General features: G+C 38.6%; 2 protein-coding genes across 3 annotated transcripts; both read right to left on the bottom strand.

The window, feature by feature from the left end:
• Positions 1–1,764: 1,764 nt before the first annotated feature.
• On the bottom strand, positions 1,765–13,017 carry NDHT (Chaperone DnaJ-domain superfamily protein). The gene is made up of 2 exons (XM_077393725.1): positions 12,595–13,017; positions 1,765–2,213 (listed from the first exon to the last, which is right to left on the bottom strand). Exons 1-2 carry the CDS (start codon positions 12,972–12,974, stop codon positions 1,793–1,795), a joined length of 801 nt encoding a protein of 266 aa, XP_077249840.1. The 5' UTR covers positions 12,975–13,017; the 3' UTR covers positions 1,765–1,792.
• A 1,398-nt stretch (positions 13,018–14,415) lies between these two features.
• LOC143889491 (protein NEN1-like) lies at positions 14,416–24,082 on the bottom strand. Of its 2 annotated transcripts, none has more exons than XM_077393724.1 (6): positions 23,586–24,082; positions 22,339–22,496; positions 22,191–22,237; positions 17,075–17,138; positions 15,259–16,043; positions 14,416–14,795 (listed from the first exon to the last, which is right to left on the bottom strand). In XM_077393724.1, the coding sequence occupies exons 1-6, from the start codon at positions 23,851–23,853 to the stop codon at positions 14,561–14,563; spliced, it is 1,557 nt and encodes a 518-aa protein (XP_077249839.1). In that variant the 5' UTR covers positions 23,854–24,082; the 3' UTR covers positions 14,416–14,560. The 2 variants fall into 2 exon arrangements, with proteins under 2 accessions (XP_077249839.1, XP_077249838.1); XM_077393723.1 differs by having other exon boundaries at positions 17,063–17,138.
• Positions 24,083–24,287: the final 205 nt, after the last annotated feature.

Here is a 24,287-nt window from a genome sequence, read left to right on the forward strand (position 1 = left end):
AATGCCGTGTTGTGATCAGTAGAGCAAGGTAAGGGAGCTTGGAAGTAGGGTTGCAGACGAGCCGAGCAGAGCTGAACATTGGGTTGTTCGTGCTCGGGTTGCTTAGTTTGAGGCTCGGCTTGGCTCATGACGAGCTTTTTTTTTTATTTTTTTGGCTCGTGTTCGGCTCGCCAAAATTCAACAAAGCTCGAGCTCAGCTCGGCTCGGCTCGTTTAGTAAACGAACGAGCCTAAGCCGAGCTTTTAATGAGCAGAGCCGAGCCATGCTCGAGCTTGGTTGGGTTTGGGTTCAACTCGTTTAGTAAACACATTAAATAAATACCATTAAGTAATATATATATATATATATATATATATATATATATATAACGAACATAATCCGAGCTTTAATGCTCGGCTTCGCTTTATGAACCGAGCCTAAAAAGTTTACGAGCTTGTCCAAGCCGAACTATACAAAGCTCGAGTTCGGCTCGTTTATTTGACGAGTCTAATTTTTGGGCTCGGGTTCGGCTCGTTTAGTAAACGAACGAGCCCGAGCCGAGCTTTTAATGAGTCGAACCCAAACATGTTCGTGATCCGGCTCAGTTCATTTGCAGCCCTACTTGGGAGATACACGGTGAAAGGCCCGTGTAAAGCTCCACCAAAACACAAGTATAACACCAAAATATAAAGAACTTTTATATATCGAAACACACTTACAAGAAATCTCTCCACTTGTTCTCCCTTGAACCTTTACCCTTGAAGCATCTCTCTAAGCTTTCCCTTTTAAGTTCTTTAAGCTTACAATTTCTGCAACAATGACTCATACTTATAGACTCCAGACATACCAAAAATAGTAAATATTAAACACATAGTTGTAGTTCCACTGAGTCATATCCTAAGAAACAACATAGGAACTCACCAATTGAGTCTTTAATAATCTAGCTAGACAGTAAGAACTCTAGAAAACACAAAAGACTCTTACATTTTCCATTCATAATAAATATCCTAGAAGACTACAAAGACTTTCCACATAACAATACACATTGATTTTGATTTACAATTTCCAACATTCCTTCTTTCTCTAATCTTTCATTATTCTTCCTTTTTATCAAACTAAATGGGCATCACAGAAAGCTTCATTGGCTAGCCCCAAACGCACATACCATGTGAAATGGTATCAAGGGACAATCCTTATCGAAGTCCACGGCCACCTTTTCGAATACGGTTGTCGGGGAATGTACACCTGCAACTAAAAGAAATATCCGTTTGTTAATTTGATTCTCAATTCCGTTTATTTTATTTTTTTCACCCAGACTAAGAAGTTTGTTTTGATTTATTCTTTCTTGATTGCATGCTAATTTTTTAAACTTCTTTTTCTCTTCTTTTTTTATCCGCACAGAAATCATGATATTTTTCTTTTGTTTTGGAGTTTTCCTTAATTTTGAAAGAAGAGGTAGAACAAAACACCTAAAACAGTGAGATTCAAAAGGAGAGATTTCTTATTGGTTGAAGCAAACTGATGCAGAATTTTTTTTAAAACCTCTTGGATTCTAAGCTTTGCTTACAGTTCCAGTCAAATTCTAAAATCAAAAGCTCTAAGTCAATTTCGGCTTCGAGACCTGTGCCATATGTTGGCATTTGATCATATAACGACTCCAGATAATGATCAAATGAGGGTTAATTCTTTATGAATATGGTTTGTTAAAAATAACATCCACAGGAGCTGGTAATAAAAGGCTATACATTTTATATAACAGGAATACAAGGAGGCATGTAACCCTACACTTTCATGTGATCATAATTGATTTCATTCAATATGGTTCCTTAAAGAAAACTACATAGATGATACAGCAAATGGCAAAAACTATAATCACAGCATCGATGGTGAGAGCTGTCATTGCTTGATCACTCAAGTCCATGTTCTTCCCGCCGAGTCGGTCGACCATGTCCGGTACCGACTCGAAGTTCTTGAGGTCTTGTTCATAAGGGTCCTCTAACTTAATCTTCATGCGCTCGGCTTGGCGACTAACAGACTCCTGAGCCAAGGTCCAGTCATAAAATCGGCGTCTTTCTTCGTTGCTCAAAATGTCATAGATCTCTCTCAGCTGCATGAACTTATCTGAAGCTACCTTCAGAGGTAGGGATGTTGTGTCCGGATGGTACTCTTTAGATAGCCTTCTATAAGCTGCTTTGATCTCTTCCAAGTCCGCTTCTGCGGGTACTCCTAGGAACCTAATCATCAACATCATCATCATCATTGTCATCATCATATATTATACAACTTACTAACTGAGGATGTCTGCATGGCCCTGTTTGGATTCTAAGAAAAACATTTTTACGGGAAAAAATTTTCTATCTTCAATGTATAGAGAAATTATATGATTGTGGTTAATTTAGATGGATTTTATCATAAATTGACGGCCATTCTCAGTATAAATTTACTATGGTGGTTCAATTTACCTTTTTTGTGTGTAAAAAAGTAGGAAATTTTAGAAATATTTTCCATTCCAAACTTTTCCAGAAAATTCTTGCAATCCAACCAGGATCGTAGCGTAAAATATTTCACAAAAAAGTTGGCCGTGTTTGGTAATGCCATGGTTGTTTAGGATATTGAGAATCAATTTTGGATTGGAATCAGTTATGGATTCACAATGGGTTCGCAAATTACAGAACAACCAGATCTTTAAACATAATTTTGAATACAGTAATCAGTTATAGACTGAAAATTGATTCTCAAAATCCAAAACAAACAGGGTCTATGCATTTGCCTGATTTCTGATTCTAGGCCATGAAATCTCAATTATCATTCAAAACGATTGAAATCATGGAAACAAATCTTTAGCACTCTGAAAAGCTCCACTTAAAATGTGCTTTTGGAGCGAAACCACATTTCACATTCTTTTACACCAAACAATATTTTTCTTTGCTTTTCATTATTTCCAACAAAAGAATCAGAAAATCACTCTAGAGAATTGTTACCAAACAAGCACTATTTTTGCACGAATTTTCTGAAGAAGTTTGTAAAGGGAATTTTCTGAAGAAGTTTGTAAAGGAAATTTTCTACCTAAAGGAAAAGTTTTTCCAAAACTTCCTGTTTTTCAATTGTTTAAGCACCGGTGAAAAAAATAACTTGAACCACCTTTGATGTATTGTTTAGAAGAACCTTCAATACCTCATGACGTCCCATTAATAAGATTTAACTGTATCAGTTTCAGCTAAGTCAAGGAAAGAGAATCAACTGTGAGGATGGTTATAGCTGATTTGAAAGCATATAATATCATAAAACTTCATAGGAAATATTTTTTATCAGACAAGTAGGTTTCTACCAAACAATGCCAAGAAGAAATTCTCTTGAAAATAATCTGAACATTGATCAGGGAATTAAGACTAACCAGTTGGTGAAACGGCATCCATGACGCACTCATGTTTTGTTCCACCTACTCGGCAGATAGCCAGTGATTAGCGATAGAATTATCAATTCAAACTAGTGAGGCCCACCTAAGCCAAGTCTAAGAAAACATAAAAGAGTCATGTCGCATCTTTATTCTTATCTTTATTTATTGTTCTTATCCAGAGTCACGGAAATATAAGATTTTAATTAGAAGTATGAAAATAGAAAGCATGCACAAGAAGTCTATTTAAAAGACTTGTTTTAGTTATTTTGATGACAATGAATTGAGAAATAAAATTCAAGAATTTGTGTTCATCCTCGTATTCTTCTATTTTGTATTTTGTTCGTAAATATTTACAAATTGGTATCAGAGCAGATAGCCTTGTACGTTTTCAAGAGAAGGAAGCAAGCACGGTTTCGGTAGAGCTTGCATATACTAATTCTAAAATGAATTTTCAACAAAGCGTTCTTTTGTTTCAAGGAGATAATTATCAGTTTGCGTCTGTCAAGATGAAAACCTTGTTTATGTCTTATGGGAATTGGTAGAGAATGTATATGATGATTATGCAGAACAAGAAAATTGTCTGCGGCACAAAAGAATGAATTGAAGAAGCAAGAGAAGGATGCAAAAGCACTTTATCTGGATGAACTGATATTTTCAAGAATTATGACTGAAACAACATCAAAATAGAGGAATAGGAGGAAGAACACAAATTCTTGAATTTTATTTCTCAATTCACTGTCATTAAAATAACTAAAACAAGCCCTTTAAATAAACTTGCTGTACGTTTAACAACCACACAAAAGTCACACGTTTTCTACTGTCACACTTCTAATTAAACTCTATCTTCACAATACTTAGGTGGGCCCCACTAGCATGAATTAATAATTCTAACATGCCCCTTAATTCAAACTGTGAGACTCGCATTACTCCCATCTTGTAATGAAATTTCTTGAACTTGTCTTCGCAATATTTTTGTGAAAATATCCGTCTCTTATTCTTCAACATTGCAATGCTTCAGATCTTCTTATTTGGCCATGATTTCTTTAATGAAATGGCGAGGAATCTCAATGTGCTTGGCCTTCCCTTGATGAACCTGATTCTTCATCAAAGTAAAAGTGGATTTTTTGTCAAAAAATAGAACTTGATTCTTCGTGTGCACCCGAGGACGCCTGGGAAGCATGAGAGTTTGGGATGGGGGAAAAGAAATGATCGGATTAGATATGAGCTCCAGGGAATAGATTTTTAATAGTTTGATTCTTATATTATTTATGTAATTATCCTAAATTAGATGTTCCTATTAACTGCTAGAATGGTGTCACGTGCACTCGAGCTCTCAGCCAAATACATGACAACAATTAGAGCAGAGTCCCTACCGACCCAATTGAAGGAGAACCACAAGGTCAAGGAAACCAGGCATATAATATGGCCCTTAACACTCAATAGGAGACTCAGACACTACCACCAGCAGTCCCTCAGACAGTCTCTGCTCCGCCCACCACCCAACAACCAGAGGCGCCAAAGGGTGACATCATGGGAGAGCGTGCAGATCGAGATGCAAGACCTGATTTGTGGCAGCCCACAAATCAGTGTCTTCAGCTGGTTGAGCCCCCTCATCAGAGTCTTGGCGTAGCAGAGTTTATGAGGTTTGTGTTAATATTTTAATACAAAAGTGCCCCTTGTTGGTATTTTACAAAGTTGTTTTGTTTACAAAAAAAAACCACTTTGGTTTTAGAAAATGAGTTTCCTCACTTCCTTCACAAAAGTGAATAATCCCGTATTGGAAAGTGGATAAAACCTTCATATTTTTTATAGCTTTTCACTTCTTTAGCTTTGTGAATGAGAAGAGGAGAAAGGGAGCGTACGCGCATGAGCTACCAAATGGACCCGGTGGGCTTTTGGCTATACCACGTGCACCGCCCGGCCCTGCACCGTTCGGCCGACCGCGCATGTGAGTCAAGGTTTTTCCTTCCCTTGTATTTTAATTTTTATTTCTATCCGTTTAACTTCCCTTTACCTTCGCCTTTATTATTAGGTAAGCCAGCGTATCTAAGTAAGGCGGCTTACTGGAACGTCGAATAACTGGGTAAATAACGCCGCCGTTATTTCACGAATACCTTCATCGTTCCTGAACGTTATGGCTGTTGAGATGCGACCTTTAGCATCCGTAATGTCTTTTGAACGGCTCTTTTCGTAAAGGGTGTATTTACTACATTAAAGGATGTGCTGAACGGACATGTTTTGGTTTATAAAAGAGGAAGTTCTCTGTGTTTTCTTCAAAAAAAAAAAAAAAAACATAACAAAAGTAAAAAAACCCTTACAGAAGTTTACTGTTTCTTCTTGCTTTTCATTATCTTTCTGTAAACGAAGTTTTCATCATTTCTCTTTTTATTTTACGTATTTTATTGGGCTATTGGAGTGTTTGGGTGGTTCGAATCTCCTTGATTGTGCAGTTCTTTGAGATCAACGGTGCGTCGGGTTGTTGTATCCTGGGGTGATTGCGGCTAGTAATCTGCTGCATTGAAATTAGTTTCCGCAGAGGCGCAAATTCACCTTAAAGAGAGCGACATAGTCCGTGCCTCATCTCGCCGCATTGGAAAAGGCTTTACTAACACTGTTTGTTTGTTTTTTCTGTTCCTCAACAAGAATCTGATAAGCCGTATTATTCCGTAAATCCACAACAGTTTGCACCATAGGGCTTCAAGGGTTCCCGCAGGGCTAAGGATGCAGCCATGGTTAGAAGAATTTGAGAAAGCATTCAGAGCCATGGACTGCACTTCAAATTGAGAGAAGATACGGTATGCCGCGTACATGCTCAAGAACACTGTCGTTCATTGGTGGAAAGGGGTGGAACGTATGAGTGAGAGTAGCACTGAGCCCTTAACTTGGACAAAAATCCGTACTGACTTCCTTGCCAAATACTTCCCCTAGACCCAAAGAGGACCCTTTGATCGACTTGTGCCGGATTTGAGCAGCAATACTCAGAGCTACAGTGGGAGTACACTGGATTGAGTCAATGACTGCTCATTAACTCTGGTTAGACCAATAAATTTCGACAAAGAAACGTAAATCTGGGACTAGGACAGCAAGTTGGCAAACAGGCGAGTTGACTCGGTTTACTTAACAGAGGTTTATCAACACTTTCTCTGATTAGCTGGCCCGAAAAGATTGGTTATTATTCTCATAAGAGGAAAGTGTTTCTGCGTTGCAGTGCAGGGACGTTACCTGCGCTGTAGCGGTTTATAACGCCTCCCATTGGTAGCTTTTTCTGAGCCTGCAAAGGTGGACCCGCTAAAAGAACCAATGGGAGGTGGTATAAACCACTTAAGCGTATAGAGAAAGACGGAATTCTCACCACCGAAAAATCCTCTCCTCAAATAGTGAAACCAAAGTTAGTTTACACTAGCCCAAAATCAACAACCAAAGTAGAACAATGCTCAAAAAGATGTGCTTCAATATATGATAGAAAGAACAACACTACAAGATAAAGAACAATAAAAAAAAAGGAAAGCTTCAAGAGGAAAGCTTGCACCCAAGAGAGCTTCAATGAAGCTTCAATGGAGGTCTAGGTAGTGGAGAATCTCTACAAAAGTGAAGTAATGAGAATTAGGCTTGGTCAAGGAAAGTAAAGAGAAGATAGCTTAGGTAAGTGGTAGTGGGTATGGGAAACTGGTGTCTTAAATGCTTAGGGAAGTAGTGGGTTCGGAGTTCCAAGTAAAGGTTTGAATTTGAAATAGGTAAGTAGTGGGAAAAGATGGAGCAAACATGTGTGGCTCACACATGTGCAAGCTAGGCAAAAAGACCAACATGCCCATGGACGCTACCCAAAAAATACACTTTAAAATTTAACACTCCCCCTTAAAGTGATTTTTTGGAAACTACTCCAAGCTTATCTCGAAGTAGCTCAAATGGTCCTCTGGAAAGTGACTTATTAAAGATGTCGGCAATGTTATCTTTGCTCCTCACTTCCGCTACACCAATTGTACCATTTATCACCTTTTCACGAATCAAATGATGCTCGATCTCAATATCCTTTGTTCTTGCATGAAAAACCGGATTTGTGGCAAGTTTGAGCGCACTTTGGTTGTCACCAAGAATAGTCGTCGCCTTGTGGATAGGTAAATGGACATCTTCAATCAACCGCCGCAACCAAACACATTCTTGAGACTCAAGAGCGGCGGCCTTATATTCCGCTTCCGTTGTTGAAAGAGACACCGAGTCTTGTTTCTTACTACACCAAGAAACACCCGCCGATCCACACAAAAACACATAACCGGAAGTAGATCTCCGATCATCCAAGTCCCCTCCATAGTCGGCATCAGTAAATCCATTCAACACAAAATCAACTCCTTTCTTGTAAAGCAACCCAAAGTCAAGGGTAGAATTCACATACTTCAAAATTCTCTTTGCCGCCTCCAAGTGTGGTTTCCGTGGCGCTTGCATATAACGACTAACAAGCCCAACGGAAAAAGAAATATCAGGTCTTGTGATAGTCAAGTAGATGAGACTACTCACAAGAGCACGATATAGCCGTGGATCCGGAAGAAGCTTGCCTTCTCCCCGCCTTATCTTTATGTTAGGATCAAGAGGAGTAGAGGATCTTTTACTTTGATTCATCCCAAATCTTCCGACTAATTTCTCCGCATAGCCTTTTTGAGAAACTAGCACTCCATCTTTCAAAATTTTCACATCCAAGCGAAGAAAGTGACTTAGCTCTCCCAAGTCCTTCATCTCAAAACGAATAGAAAGCTCCTCCCTTAGCTTTGCAACCTCAACATCATTGTTGCCGGTAACTATCATGTCGTCGACGTAAAGAAGCACAATGACAAGCAAGCCTTTGTCTTTCTTCACAAATAAACTAGAATCGGAGTTAGAAGCAAAATAACCGCAAAATTACAAGTATTCGGCAATCTTAGCATACCATGCCCTGGGAGCTTGCTTCAACCCATAAAGAGCTTTCTTGAGCTTGCAAACATGAGTCGGATGATCACTTGAATTGTAGCCCGGCGGTTGCTCCATATACATATCTTTGTCAATCTCACCATACAAAAATGCATTTTTCACATCAATTTGAAACAATTTCCAACCATGACAAGTGGCCAATGAAATTACAACTCGAACGGAAGTCATCTTAGCAACGGGACTAAAGGTCTCCTCATAATCCTCTCCATACTTTTGAGAGAACCCTCTAGCCACCAACCTTGCTTTGAATCTATCCACACTCCCATTCGCTTTCCGCTTCAATTTGTACACCCATTTACATGTAACCGGGTTCACATCATTAGGCTTAGGAACAAGATCCCAAGTCTCATTTTTCACAAGTGCCTTCATCTCTTCATCCATGGCATCCTTCCATTCTCTCACCGCTTTTACTTCATCAAAGCAAGAAGGTTCATTATCATCAAATGGACCGAAAAGAAAACAAGAATAAGTGCTCACCATGTTTTCATCCCGATACCGTGCCGGCTTGACAATCTTTCTTTTTTATCTTCTAAGATGTGATGCACTACACTCATCTTCATTAGTTTCTTCATTTTGCTCATCTTCTTGAACATGACATGCAACATCACTCCCCCTATCACCTTGCTCCCCCATCGGCAAAGAAGAGGAAGACCCAAATTCCATTGGAACATTTGGTGTCACCAGCAAGTTCATTGTTGCTTGAGGCTCAAACTCAACAAGGATGTGCTCACCTACACCCACACCATTAGTGGAACCACCATCCAAACCATAATAAGAAGAGACTTCATCAAACACAACATCTCTTAAAACAATGGACTTGTGAGTTGTAGGATCCATGCACTTCCAACCTTTCTTCCTTTCTTCATACCCAATGAAAATACACTTCTTCGCCTTAGCATCCAACTTGGTTCTCTTTTCATCCGGCACATGCACATAGCAAATTGAACCAAAAACCTTGAAATGCTTGACACTAGGCTTCACCCCAAACATCAACTCATGAGGAGACTTCATATTAATCGGACTAAGAGGCACCCGATTAATCACATAAGTTGCACATGCCATACCTTCAGCCCATAAGGCCTTGGGTAAGTTCTTTGCGTACAACCAACTTTTACAAGTTTCCACAAGATGCCTAATATTTCTCTCTGCCACTCCATTTTGTTGAGGCGTATAGGCACAAGTGAGATCCCTTTGGATACCATGCTCACGACAAAAGGCAAAAAATTCATCGGAAGTAAACTCCCCACCATTATCGGCTCTCAACCGTTTGATCTTCTTGTGAAGTACACCTTCAACGGTCTTCTTGAACTCAGCAAACTTAGATAATGCATCGGATTTCTCCCTTATAAAATACACCCAAGTGAATCTAGTAAAATATCAACAAATAACAACATATAGCGGAAGCCGGAAAGTGAAGGTGTCCTAGAAGGTCCCATTACATCACTATGGATAAGCTCCAAGGGAACCTTGCACCTTGAAAGAGACTTGTCAAATGGAAGACGATGTGCCTTACCATATTGACAACCCTCACACACCTTTCCACCACCAAAAGAATTCAAATTTGATAGCCCATTCACTAGATTCTTAATCACCATGACCTTCAATTTATCCATGCTAATATGACACAATCTAGCATGCCAAATTGAAGCGCCATCATTTGTACTCATTTTATCAACATATAAGGTTGAAGCCGATAAAACAAACAAATCTTTAACTCTCTTACCGATGTAGACAACATCCTCCTTCAAGCTTGAAATATTCCGAAGAAATTTCACCTCCTTAGGCCCGAACAAAACGTAATTTCCCGCATCAACCGCATTTGCGACCGAGAAAAGATTTTTCTTCATACCGGGAACATGAAACACACTCTTAAGTGTAATAGGATCCTCATTTGCACCACCAATGGTAATGACCCATTCTTTCTCTACCGGATGTATAGTGTTATCCGCCGTAATAATAGCATCGTTGCCTTCATATTTTCTGAACTTTGAGAATTTGGATTCGTTGCCGGTAAGATGATGCCCACAACCGGAATCGACAATCCAATCATCCTTAAAATTGATGGATGCCAAAACGCCCACTGTAGTAATTTCCGCCACGAAACATCTACCCCAATCTTCCTCATTTTTTCAGTCATCAACATCTTCGGCTACATTATCATCCTTCAATTTCACACGGCAATTCTTTTGTATATGGCTAAGTTTACCACATCGGTAACACTTGATACCCTTTCGATTTCCATTACTTATAACGGATGATCCACCTTCCTCTCCACCTTTACTTGGAATATTTTTCTTCTCTTTATATTTGTTGGAAGGCTTCTTGTTGCTTGAAAATAATGCTTCTCCTTCACTCCCGGATATTGAACAACCCGCCATTTGTCTAGCTAAAGACTCTTGTGAAGCAAGAAGATTTTCAAATTCTACCAAAGAAGGTTGTCGATCCCACCCTTGAATCGACGTAACATAAAGAATATACTCTCTTTTCAACCCACGAAAAATATGCCGCTTCATTCGTACCTCCGAAATAGGCTCTTCCGAATCCAATAAAGAAATCTCCGAACAAAGATTCTTGATCTTAAAAAATAATTGAGAAATAGAGAGACCACTTTGTGTAGCATTTGCCAACTCATTTTCCAACATTTGCAAACGAGCCATATTCTTCTTGTTGAGCAATCTATCAAAAGTAGTCCAAATCTCACTTGCCGATTTACACCCAATGATGTGCTCAAACAAGTCATGCGAAATAGACCGCTTCAAAAGAAATTCGGCCTTAGCATTCTTTATCCTCTACGCCTTCAATACATCGGCATTTTCTTGTGTATCTTCCGGAGCTACAACGGCATTGCCAGAAACAACCTCCCATAAATCTTCTCCCACAAGATAAGACTCCATACATGTTCTCCATATCTTGTAGTTTGATTGATTTAGCAACTCAATGCCGAGTCTACTAACCCTTCCACTCATATCCATCTTCAAATCACCGATTGAACTTCTTCACCAAGGATATCTTGACAAGCACCAACTACCACCCTTGTGGCTTTAATACCATATAGAGAAAGACGGATTTCTCACCACCGGAAAATCCTCTCATCAAATAGTGAAACCAAAGTTAGTTTACACTAGCCCGAAATCAACAACCAAAGTAGAAGAAAAACAATGCCCAAAAAGATGTACTTCAATATATGATAGAAAGAACAACACTACAAGATAAAGAACAATAATATAAAAAAAAAGCTTCAAGAGGAAAGCTTGCACACAAGAGAGCTTCAATGAAGCTTCAATGGAGGTCTAGGTAGTGGAGAATTTCTACAAAAGTGAAGTAATGAGAATTAGGCTTGGTCAAGGAAAGTAAAGAGAATAAAGCTTGGGTAAGTGGTAGTGGATATGTGAAAGTGGTGTCTTAAATGCTTAGGGAAGTAGTGGGTTTGGAGTTCCAAGTAAAGGTTTGAATTTGAAATAGGTATGTAGTGGGAAAAGATGGAGCAAACATGTGTGGCTCACACATGTGCAAGCTAGGCAAAAAGACCAACATGCCCATGGACACAAAAGTACATATTTGCCCTCACTACAACACTCAAAATAAAAATAAAATAAAGCTACCCAAAAAATATACTTTAAAATTTAACAAAGCGCAGATAACGTTCCTGCCGCTGCAGCGCAGGAACACTTTTCTCTTCTCATAATGCAGTTTACTATAACCAAAAAATGAGTTTTTATATGATGCCTGACCGTCAAGTAGCATCAAAAAGCTACCGCCCTTGATATTTGTTCCAACAGCAGCCCACTTTTTAAGAGGCTGCTGTTGGATCAAATATCAAGGGTGGTACTTTTGAGGTACCACCTTGACGGTCGGGCACCATATAATTTCTCCCAAAAAACAACTGTATATTGAAGTATGGAGTGCCATTTTCAGGACGAGGTAGTGTAGATATCATTTTCATTGGCAGTCTCAGGCTCTATTCGTTTAAAATTCTTACAACCGATTGTGCCTCTGGGTTACTGAACTCAAAATTAAAAACAATTTTGAGTCCAATCCTCAGTAATAGAGTCAAAATCGGTTGCCAGAATCTTAAACGAGCAGGGTCTTAGCATTTGCTACCGAGTAATAATAAGGATATATGATTATATCCTTCTTATAATCATATCTGGTTTATTAATATATCTGGTCGGGGTCCTGCCTAACCCCAGCTTACCCACCAAAAAAACAAGGATTTATGATTGTAAATAAATGTGGGAAGAGTGTAAAACAAAACTTACTGATAGTGAGAATCAGTTGAATTTTTAAGCAAATCAGCAAACTTCTCTCCCAAATTGTCTTGCTTCTTCTTATCTGCTTCTTCTTCTGGTTTTGGCCTTGATTTCACTCCGAGCCATCCCTCGTCCGGATTTTCCCAGTGAATTCTAGTATCTACTCCCTTCTTCTGGCCTCCTGAATCCTCGGACCCAAGAACACACAATTGAAACCTTCTCTTGGCACTAATGGAGTTTACACGTTTCCTACACCGGAGGAGTAGAGAAAAAGGAGGAGCTGCTGTTGAAGCCATGACAGACGAATGAGGAAAGTTTGGTTTATTAGAGGTTGAGAGAAGTAGAGGATAATTTTTGGAAGGAAACAATGGGTGGTTGAAAACATGCATAGAGGGCTCTATAGGAGTCGACTTCCTTACGATGTTGTGTCCACTTTTTTAGAAGTGCTTTCGGGCAGGGGTACTTTCCATTTTGTGTCAGATTATGTAAAATGTCTTACTAGGAGGCAGTAAGTTGAAGGATCATAAGTTTATGGGTCCAAACTGAGGGACATATAGGTATAATCAACACCTTTGATCTTGGAGATCATCACAAGGTAACTTGTATGGTTTTAATCTCATTCCAATCTGAAATATAAGGGGGAAGAATGAAATATCCCAAAATATTTCGCCCCTCCTCTCTTTGTGAGAGGTGTATAAATATCCCCTTTTGTGAGCATATTTTCGAATTTGGCATTTCGGTCCGAAATTTCGGATGAAATCCAACGAAATCAAATAAAGTATTATTTTACATCGTACAATATTTCGGCCGAAATTACCAAAGCCAAAATTTCAGGAAAATATTAAATAATGAATAAATTCCAGATTTTTTGGTCAAGTCCCTTATATTTCGGACCGAAATTTCGATCAAAATAATATAACCCGTTTGGATGCCGAGAGGATTTTGATTTGGATTTCTCACATTTGCAGCCCTTTTTGCATTGTAATTTTGATCCGGATCAAATCCTTGGATTTCCAAATCAGCGACTGACGGTGGAAAAAATCAGATTTCCAAATATGCTATGGAAATAAGTAAATGGAAATCCACGGATCTGACAGTTTCAGTTTCCTTCACCCCTCTAGTAGGAAGTAACCCCTTCCTCTTTGTCTCCCTCAACATGAGCCGGTGGATCTATTCATTTTGTATTCAAAACTCAATTCCAAATCCAAATACAAAATATGAGGTATCCAAACGGACCATAAGGTTTCGGGTAATATCGATTTTGATTTTGGTATCGACCGAAATCTGAAATTTCAGAATATCGGTCGAAATTTAAAACCTTGTTTGTGAGTCGTGTGAAGAATAAGCAAACCCTAATTGTGTTTCCAGCCCTAGAGGAACGTTTTCGTGTGGGAGAGAATGAAGAGACCATCTTGGAGACCAAAAATCGTGATCCGAGCTAAGACATGCATCCCAAATAGTTTTAATCATTGAAAACCCTAAGATATATGTCCTATTGTTTGGAATGTTGTCCTTTTGTGCCTTATGGCCTTAGCCCCTCAAGAATGCCATGCCGAACTGCTTGCTTGCGTCCATGCCATCAAAAGGTGTAAGAGTTCCTGACCAAGGCCGATTTCATAATGGGGTACCTGCTTGGCCCAAAGCTCAAGGAAAGGGGGTTAGCATTTTTCGATTACTTACATATCATCCACGAAAACCTATCACTACTGAGCGAAAGATGTGGTTAAAAGGAAGAGGAGTGTGACTTGTCAGAACGTATCAGAACGTAACGGAACAAAATACCATCACCAGGGATTCCTATTCCAATGAATTTATTTCCACTTCCATTACTAAACTCTTAAACATGATTTCTTGCTGCAAATTGATACAAGTTTTTTTCATTCAAATTGGCGGACTTGGTACTCTTAAACATGATTTCTTGCTGTAAATTGATACAAGGTTTTTTTCATTCAAATTGGCGAACTTGGTCCTCTTCCTACTTGGAATGAATAATCAATCTTTTCGCCACCAATCGGATGCCCGCATTCTGCTGATAATCATATACGTCCAACGAGAAATAGACATCAACAAAGGTTCCTGGAATGAATAATGAATTCAGCTCTGCAGCATCAATCCTACTGAAATCAAGCTTCTGGGTGTTGCCCGAAGCTTCTTTCTGGTATATTTCTGTAGAGTAGATCGCCATGTTGCCATTTCCTACTGTGGGTATGCTGTAAGAAAACAAAAATATATATAGATTAGAGACTTAACAAAGACCAATGTAATACTAAATCAAATGTTACTGGGGCAAAATCTTGCTATATCCACATACATTAATATCAAATAATATAGAGATGTCAGCATGTTGGGTGCAAGTAAAAAAAAAGTCTAATTTCACTACTGCTTTCCCAGTCATTGTCTGAAGGTTGCAACTGAATGAAACCGATACCTAATGTGTTTATATAATACACTCAAAAGATTAAGATAGTAAGATAGGAGAAATTGTAGAAAGAAATAAAGATAGATTCTTTCTAATCTAACCCACTTTCCTAATCACTCTAGGGGTTACCTCTTCTAATCTACTTGCATAATCTACCACCAAGACAATCCAATGGTGAGATCTCACATAATCCAACACACCCCATTCCAAAAAAGCAAGCAAACGATGGTGCAAAATCCAATATCAAAACTTACTGTAGTCGAATGGCAGAAGAGTTTGAAAAGCCATTTTTCCTTATCACAACAGGCCGCCATTCAGAGCTGCTGCCAGAGTCCAATGACAGCTTTTGAGCAAGATGGTCGCATGTGTCAAGAATCTGACATAGGCTTGGAGGTGAGTCCACTACAATACTCAATCGTGGTCGTCCAGCATAGTCTGAAAACTTTGAACTTACACCGAAACGGACTTCCAGTTTCATACAGCAAAGCTGCAAGAGAACGTCTTTGTGCAATAGGCGTATCTTTGAAACCCCTCGATAAGCTGGGATAAGAGACGCACTGATAGAATGCATTACAACCTCATCGGGGTCTAAGAACCCACTATAACTACTGCAAGCCTCAGAGGCCAGCGGGCCACCAGAGGACATATGGGGTAATTCCGGCATAGGACTTACAACCATGGTGGCATCTGTAGACACCTCATTTTGACCAATCCCAGACCGATGCCCAAGTGGTAGGACCGGTCCCATAGCATCTGGTTGTACAGGATCTATTTTCATTTGATCAATGAGATTTGTCAAGTCAACAGGGTCAGTATTTGGGACTGTTGAATTAGATTCAGCTGCAGTAAGAACCTCTTCACCAGTTTCACCATTTGCAAGAGATGTCATTTGATGATCCGCAAACCTGAGGAGAGCAGATGGGGAATTTGGGTCTCTGCTTGTTCCTTCTAGGGAAGTTTTCCCATTACTGCGACTTCTTGTAGTGGCATTTGGAGATATCCAACTATTTGCTGTCAATATATCCGGGAGGCTCGACTCCTGCAGTTTGAGAATTTTGTTTAAATGCGATATACGGTTAACAATATGCAATAACGCATTCCTTAATCTGCAAAATATATGCCTATTAGTCACCAAAAATCATAATCTAGCCAAAAAGTTATTAATTTTAAAAATATTTTCAGTAAGTCCTTATATGCTACTTAACATAAATAGATACTAAATATTTTCGAGTAACGATAAAAGCATGACTTTTTGTCCAAACTTTCTTTTTTTTTTTAATTTTGTATCCTTGTAAAACTGCAATAGGTTTTAATATAAGAATTGCAAGGGATAAATTTTTTGTAGGAAAAAAACATGATAATAGATACGGTTGAAGGACATTTCATAAAAAAAAAAGCTTGATGTAGTATTTAGGGAAATACTTTTAAAAAGTTAAAACTTATGACCATTTCATAAGTTTCAAGAATTAATTGGGAAATAATTTGCAGCTTAATCTGGGATTGAAGATTCATGCAACTATAATCTGTGGGCCCTATAGTAATAGATTAAAATGGCTTTTACTGAGTGCAAAGTATAAACCAATAATGCTTGAAATGGCTGCACATACAAAATGAGCAGAAAATTATGAGCTGGCTTCTTTTTTTTTGAATGGTTCTTATGAGCTGGATTTTGCTCATTTTGAACAGATAATATTGGCCCAATGGCCATAAAACAGATATCAGGACAGCGTCAGATGGTATTCTTTTTTGTAGAATGACAGTAGCAGCAAAATAAGAGCAAGATGAAGTTTGTAAGAGCAATCAGGAGTGAGATTCAGAGCAGGTGGGGTACTGAGTAGGAAATTCCAGCTGCTTAGGACACTTTCTATGATTGTAATAATTCATTATATGCAGCGAAGAGATCTAATTTCAGAAAACATTTTGTTGCAAAATCATACTAGTCACACAAGTTTAGTTCATTAATTGTGAATAATCCTAACTATATTGCTTCTTTACTGCTTTCATTCCCTGAGCACAGCAACACAAAGCTTTATATGACCTAGTGTTTCTTTTACTTACCAGAATACTTACCAAGAACAACACTGTTGCACAGGATTTGAGAACTTCAAGATTCATCCGCACATCATCCAAGCTCCTGCATAATAAGAGAGAAATTCAGTCAAGCTGACATGCTAGGCTCTTATCACAAGTAGATATGAGTAAATATTTAGCTCAGAAGTCCAATCAGACCATATTCACATAGGCTAACTCGTCTACTCAACCTAGTAGATAATTGAGAACTATCGTTAAATGGAATGTGACAATGGTAGGGCCTACATACAGGGCATAATGGCTAAAAAATAACGACCCCCTTGATATTTTGAGAAACTAGCAGGTGATAATTAGGGAGAAGAGATCCAAGCCTTGCCCATTCCCCTCTTGGAAGCCGCCCCCCTAGCCTCAAGCTTAATTTTGATGGAAGTGTGAAAGGGAAACCGGGCCCGGCAGGTATTGGAGGGACCATCCGAGACGCAGAGGGCAACATCTTATTCTCATATTCAGCTTCAGCTGGGATAAGCGAGTCCAATGAGGCAGAAGCAAAAGCCCTATTGCATGGTCTTAAGTGGTTCATGACTCTTCCAATGTTATAGCTTGGGGAAGTGGTGCAGCCCAAGCTATAAATAAAGTCATCTTCAAAACAAACAAAAAATCGACCCCCGCATCACATGTATGTTACACAATGATGTAGTGGGGCTGAGACGGAGGGTCAAGCAGTAAAAGTTCAGTTGGCCAAAATATATTGTATCAAGATATTTATTAATTACCAACAACTAATGGACCCCACATCTCAGGATGTTGCCCAACATTTCTTTCTATATGGAAAGGAAAGTTGCATCAGAACATCATCTTTTGGGTTCAAGGGGCCAAAGAGTTTGAAGGTGTTATATTTAGATGAATTTGCAAGAGAATGACAAGCTTTTATTTGTGGTAAAAATCGCATGATGTCCTCAGCAAAGAATGTCAACACATCCACTAGAAGCTTTACATTTGATTTCAATGTCAGCTTAATAGGTAATCCAGGACATTCAGTATAGATGGAGTCATTACAGGCATGAAGGGAGAGAGTTGGACTATGCAACTCCCACTGGTATCATAGACTCGGCGGTTGCAGAGGTGTGTGTCCTTTTTGAGTCCTATAATTTTCATGAGATTTCGAGAGATAGAGAGTACCACCTCTTAAATCAGGGACATAATCCGCCCAAACTCTACCTCCTAAACTTTCCTTCCCTTAGACAATCATTATTTCTATCCACACTTCCCTTTTATCCATAATAAATAATTAATTTAGGCAATTAATCTCTTACAAACGCCAAGTGCCGGATTCTAAAACATTAGGATTCCCTATGAAACTTCTAGATCTCCTTTATCTGTTTTTTCTGAATGCTATTACCATAACTTTATAATTATGGCCAAGGTTTTAAATTTCGGTTTCAGTATGCACGGAAATGGAAACATTTCGGTTTTGGTGGGAATCTTATAAAATCACAGAAACGTATGAAAACATATTTAAATGATGAATTTTTTAATCTTTTTAAAAAACATATACAAATGATGAAATTTTAAGATGAAACTTTGAGAAATGCTAGGATAAGAACAAATAAATACATAAAAACCATCATATGAGTAACAAAACCATTCATAATGGCTTAATCACATCAAACACCTAGTGACATGCGTTGTTGCGCATATCTAGAATAGTAAAGTCAATAAAGAAGTACAATGTAATGAAGTATAAGAAAGTACAATAACCAGTCTTCCCTCTAAGGACCCCAGCTCTATGTCAATACCAACTCTATCTCAATACCATATGGAGTTACGAGGTATTATTGGTCCCATGTCGATATGACATCGCATGCATAAGATACGGTTACTTTATTGTGTATTACAATGATGTTGCCCACCAAATACCATTCTCTACATTAACGAATTTTGAGAATTTCGGTCGAATTTCGATCAAAATTTTGGGGAAATAATGACGTGAAAGGAAATTGTGTAGATTTGTTTTGGTGAGGATGGAAATGGAAACATTTCAGTCGTTTCAGGGAAATTTCGGGGAAATTGATAACCATGATTACCGCTTATTTTAAGTTTTTTTATCCTAATAATGGGTTTTTATATGGAAATAAAACATTATATTTACTTAAGCTATTTAAATTTTCTATATAATAATTGTTATAACCATATTAATTTGTAAAAAAAATAGAATTGAATAATTGATTAATATATGTTGGCAAATCCACAAATCTTTCTTTCTAAGGTTTGTCAAATCTGGCACTCGATATCCGCGTTGGATTTCGACACTCATAGCCATACTGATGCAAGCCAGGGGCTATTGTTATTGCCCCACAAGCAATAACAATAGAGGGGCTATCCAAAGATGAACACACACTTCCGACTATTTTTATTGCCTCGAGAGCCAGAGGTGGGCTATCTGAAGTCCAAACACTATTCAGTTATCATATAATTCAAAAAATCTCTTTACTAAATCCCTTTAATCTATTATTTTCCCAAATACTAAAACAAATGTACAATTATCATACCATTCAAAAAAATGTACAATTATCCTATGTTTTGAGTTTTATCTATCCTAGTATCAACTTTTTTTCATTATACTTAACCTAACCTAACAAAATTTAACCATATTATCTGGTAAAAGAATTAAAATTAGTTGAATCCTCGAATTCTTTGTTTGAGGTTAGCCAAATATGAATCTCGATACCCGTGTTGAATTCCGACACCCGTATCCATCCTTATGCAACATAGTTCAAAACCCATTCTACAGCCCCTCTTTTTGGGAGAGAAGGGGTACCTATGAAATGATTTAAGGGTATTAAATCGAGGAACAAATCTTTGTTTGAGAATGGGCACAGAAGGTGGGATGGAGACAGCTTGCAACGTTGACCGGGCAAACCAAAGAGTGTTGCAAGTCAGCGTTTGGCAGAACGAGCTTAGCCATGGTAGCTTCTTGAGAAATATCACTCGCCATTAACAAAACAAGGGAGCGAGGATCAAGGTTTTAAATGTCAGCTTGAGTATGTAGTATGTATGTCGGTCGCAACGGAAATGGAAACACGTTAGTTTTGATTGTCAATTTTAATAAAAATCTTGTAAAATCACCAAATTTGTTAGTTTAGTTTTCGTCAGAAGTATCCCTTCCTCCTTTTACACTTTACCTTTATGCTTCAGTGACTTTACATGCATAACAATTAACAACTAGAAATGATCAATGGTGTCACATGCAAATCTGCAAGCACCATTCCAACGTTGACCAAAATTACTAAAACAAAGCATCAGAGAATGAAGAAACCAGTTGTGTCCTAACAAACAAGGATCATTCCAACATCTACTGGACTGTGAAACCCAATCCAAATAGAGCATGCCAACAAACTACCAGGTAAATAAGCCATGGATATTCTCAAAAATGGGCATTTTCCCAAGGAGGTAAATAATGTCATTTTCTTCGAAAAAGGTTTCCCATGAAAACAAAAGTTCACCCTTTGATCATATATATATATATATATATATATATATATATATATATATATATATATATATATATATATATAGAGAGAGAGAGAGAGAGAGAGAGAGAACGGTTACTACACACAAGTGTAGATAAGTTATCTACACACTAGCTTAAAATACAGTGGAGGGCATAATGTTTGGGTGATCCAAACCATTCATTTGATTGGCCCTCACATAGATAGGGTGTCCACAAAAAATCAGCTCCATAGGATCATCGTAACCCTATGATTTGTGGAGGTAAAATGAAAGTGTATAAACCTTCACAAATCTGTCAATTTTTTGCCTCCACGGCTCGAAGGGTTACGATGATCCTATGGAGCTGATTTTTTGTGGACACCCTATCTATGTGAGGGCCAATCAAATGAATGGTTTGGATCACCCAAACAATGTGGGCCTCCACTGTATTTTAAGCTAGTGTGTAGATAACTTATCTACACTTGTGTGTAGAAACCGTTTTCTCATATATATATATATATATATATATATATATATATATATATATATGAAAGGAGTCCTAAAAAAGAAGCATGAATTAGCCATGACGTGTAATAAAACCCCGACTTGTGCGCAGTATTTGTTGGGGTGACCAAAGAGCTCATGTTAATTGTTAAGCACTTGAGAAAAATGACTCACATTATGGATTCTGTAAACTAGAAGCTATAAATTCCACGTATTTGAAAATGTAGACAGCGTTCTTCTGTCCGGTATTTCAAAATCAATCGAGAAGTATATATATTTGTGCGTAAACATGCCCCACACCAGACATTGTAATAAAAAAGAGCAAGAGAAAAAGGTGCTATGGAGATTCCTAACATCGGCAATGAAGGAACATGAACGAAGGATGATGGCTTTGGTCCATTTGCAAAATTGTATACAATCCATTGGGTTGTTCGATGTGGAAAGATAAAGGACATATGGGTGGAAACACGGTGTCATTGCCTGCAAGAAGATTGCCATTCCATGTTATGCACTAATGATTTTACGGGAACATGTGGGACTCTTTTTTGAGGAAACTGGCAAGCAAGAGACTTGTGATCTCTAATACACAAGATTGTGAATGTGGCCATTCCCTTTTTTCGTAGGTAAACAGGGGTTTAGCATCAGCATTTCAAAATGTGGACGCAGGTCAAAAAGCGGCCAAAGCAAATCCTAGTTGACTTGGTGCGGCATGGCCAAGTAATCGGTTAATATGGCTGAGTACTTGGTTGATGCAGTCGAGTACTCCAGAGAGGCAAAGGAGTTGAAGGGGAAAATGTGGCTTTGTAGGGAAAAATGTGGACTCGGCCAAGAACGTGGCCAAGGTTAAAAGGAGTTGATTCGGGCGAGTCCATGATGACATGGGGGAGTTTGGAAACTATGTTTGGCATACACCTAGCAGCTTTATTGATAAGAAGAAATGTTAGAATGTAGATTATTCCATCACATTACAGTCATCAGATAAGATATTAAGAAAATGGTACGCATGGAGGATGATTACAACTTTAATATTACAGAGAACCAGGAAAACCACAAATTCCAAAACGAGAAATAAGGGATGGGAAACATTATGTCACAAATATATAAATAAGAATAAGAGTTTATGAGGAAGAGGAAAAAGTTATAAAACAAGGCAATGTAATACCTGTGCTTCTGCTGTCCAAGACGGAAATAAGTTGCCAGAGTGGCCAGCTGAAAGGAGACGAAGAATATCAATGTTTAGGCCAGTACTGGAATAAAAGATAATTTACAAAGAATAATGGAAGGTTATGATCCATTTTCGTGTGTTTGACCTTCATGTCTCCAGCTCTCCTTCCGAATCTCTGAGTAAGCAAAGACAAAGAATCGATGGTGCCCTTTGGCTCAGGGGGAGGACGACCGATCTCTGCAAATGCCTCGCGGATTCTCGCGCAATCAAACCTCACAATGTTGTGACCCGCCCAGATTCGTCCTATAAAATAAAAATAATAATAGTAAATTTAGGAGCTATTCATTTTCAGGAATTGGAAGACGATCATGATGGGTTCTATTCCAAAGGAAAAGATGTTAGCAACTCGGAAACCCCATCCACCAAATGTTTTCAAGCTCAACATCAATGGTTGCTCCCTTGGCAACACTGGCAAAGCAGGAATTGAAGGGGGTTTTAGAGATAGTAATGGCACCATCATCTACGTTATTTCTAGGCCGGTTGGAATAAAAGACTCTACCGAAGTGGAGTTTGGTGCCTTCACTTCGGCATGATCTTATTTAGAGATCAAATGGAAGCCACAATTGAAGTAGAATGGGATTCTTCAAATGTGATTTCTTGGGTTCAAGGCACGAGCATTGGTCCATGGAGATTAGCTCTATGCAGTGTTTAAAAACTCCTTGACTCGACAAGGAACTCCCCCGAGTCGACTCCTTTTTGCCTTGGCCGCGTTCCGCATTGCACCACATCCGCATTCCACGTTTTGCCCTACATAGTCATTAAACTCCTTCGACTCTCCCAAGTTATGACCGCGTCAACCGCGTTCTTGGCCGCGTCCGCGTTGAGTCGCAAAGGATTTTTCCTGGCCGCGTTCCGCGTCAAATCCGCGTTTTTAAACACTGGCTCTATGATTAACAGTAGTTTCATTTCTTTTGTTCATATTCCTAGGATTGCCAATGATCTAGCAGATCATCTAGCTAAATCTGGGGCATTGAGGGACTCATTTTACTTAAGTTTACTCTCCCCATTATTATTATTATTATTATTTTAATGGTACTTTCCCCATTAATGTGAATCAATAATCTCATATTTTCTTTGACTATAGTCATCTTTATTCCAAAAAATAAAAAGGGAGGGAGATTAAAGATATGCTCTTTTATTCTTATTCCATTGCCTAGCCAAATTGGGTGCTTCTAGTAACTCTTTCTTTGAGGGGTATTCACTCATTCCCTTCTAAAACCCACTTGTAATCCTCATTTTTACTAATGATATGTAATAGCAGTATCAAATTTCAAAAAAAAAAAAAAAAAAAGAATGTTGAATGGAAATTCATGAGTAAAGAAAGAAGCAAACCATGGAGGATTTCATATATCTTATCAGCTACTTGTTGGAAGGTGGGGGCAACAGAGACAGCCTCTCTGGTGATTCCGTTACATTTAACGGAAGCAGGGGAAACAGATAAAAGATGAGGTGGTTTGATGAGAGTGGAATAGCTTTCCAATTCCTCTAGCTTACGAGGGCAAACCAATATGGCCCCGAACTCTAACATAGTAAACCCTTGCCCGGTCCTTGACGGTACTGTTGTTTCCACATCAAAGAATGCGATCGAAGAAGATTCCATCAATGCAAAGAAACCCTTCTTCTTTTTTTCCTTCTTGAGTCGAAAAAATGCTTAGAAACAAACACCTATCTCTTCTTCTCTCGCTCCTCCTGAAAGAATACGCGTATGTATATCTACTGAAGTAAAGGGGGAGAGGGAAGTACTTTACTTGAGGAGAGAGCAAGGTTGGATTGTAAATTGAGATAGAACTAACACGCCACTCATGGAACTTGTTCCTTGCCCCTCTCTACTCCCATAACAAATTAACAATGTGATGCCTTACCCAACTCACTCTGCCTATGCGGGCCGGGCCGGGCCGGGCTTCACCCAACCCGTAATTTTCCAGGTCAATATTATGTGAACCCAGACCACACCCGTATGGGCCGGGTGGACCCTAAGGTCAGGTCAACCAGTTTTTTTTTTTTTTTTTAAATTCCCACACTATATATAATAGG

Source organism: Tasmannia lanceolata, unplaced genomic scaffold (genome assembly GCF_043159265.1).
Source record: "Tasmannia lanceolata isolate RefF3 unplaced genomic scaffold, GAP_Taslan_0.1 ptg000013l, whole genome shotgun sequence".
NCBI lineage: Eukaryota > Viridiplantae > Streptophyta > Magnoliopsida > Canellales > Winteraceae > Tasmannia > Tasmannia lanceolata.

Bases quoted from the DNA above. Each gene is read 5' to 3' on its own strand.
- NDHT (XM_077393725.1), bottom strand. From the start codon at position 12,974: ATGCATGTTTTCAACCACCCATTGTTTCCTTCCAAAAATTATCCTCTA. The intron at 2,214-12,594 runs GTAAGTTTTGTT...GTTGATGATTAG, and splicing joins TCAACTGATTCTCACTATCA to GTTCCTAGGAGTACCCGCAG.
- LOC143889491 (XM_077393723.1), bottom strand. From the start codon at position 23,853: ATGGAATCTTCTTCGATCGCATTCTTTGATGTGGAAACAACAGTACCG. The intron at 22,238-22,338 runs GTCAAACACACG...GTCTCCTTTCAG, and splicing joins GGAGAGCTGGAGACATGAAG to CTGGCCACTCTGGCAACTTA. The intron at 16,044-17,062 runs GTAAGTAAAAGA...CTCAAACTGCAG, and splicing joins TGTTCTTGGTAAGTATTCTG to GAGTCGAGCCTCCCGGATAT.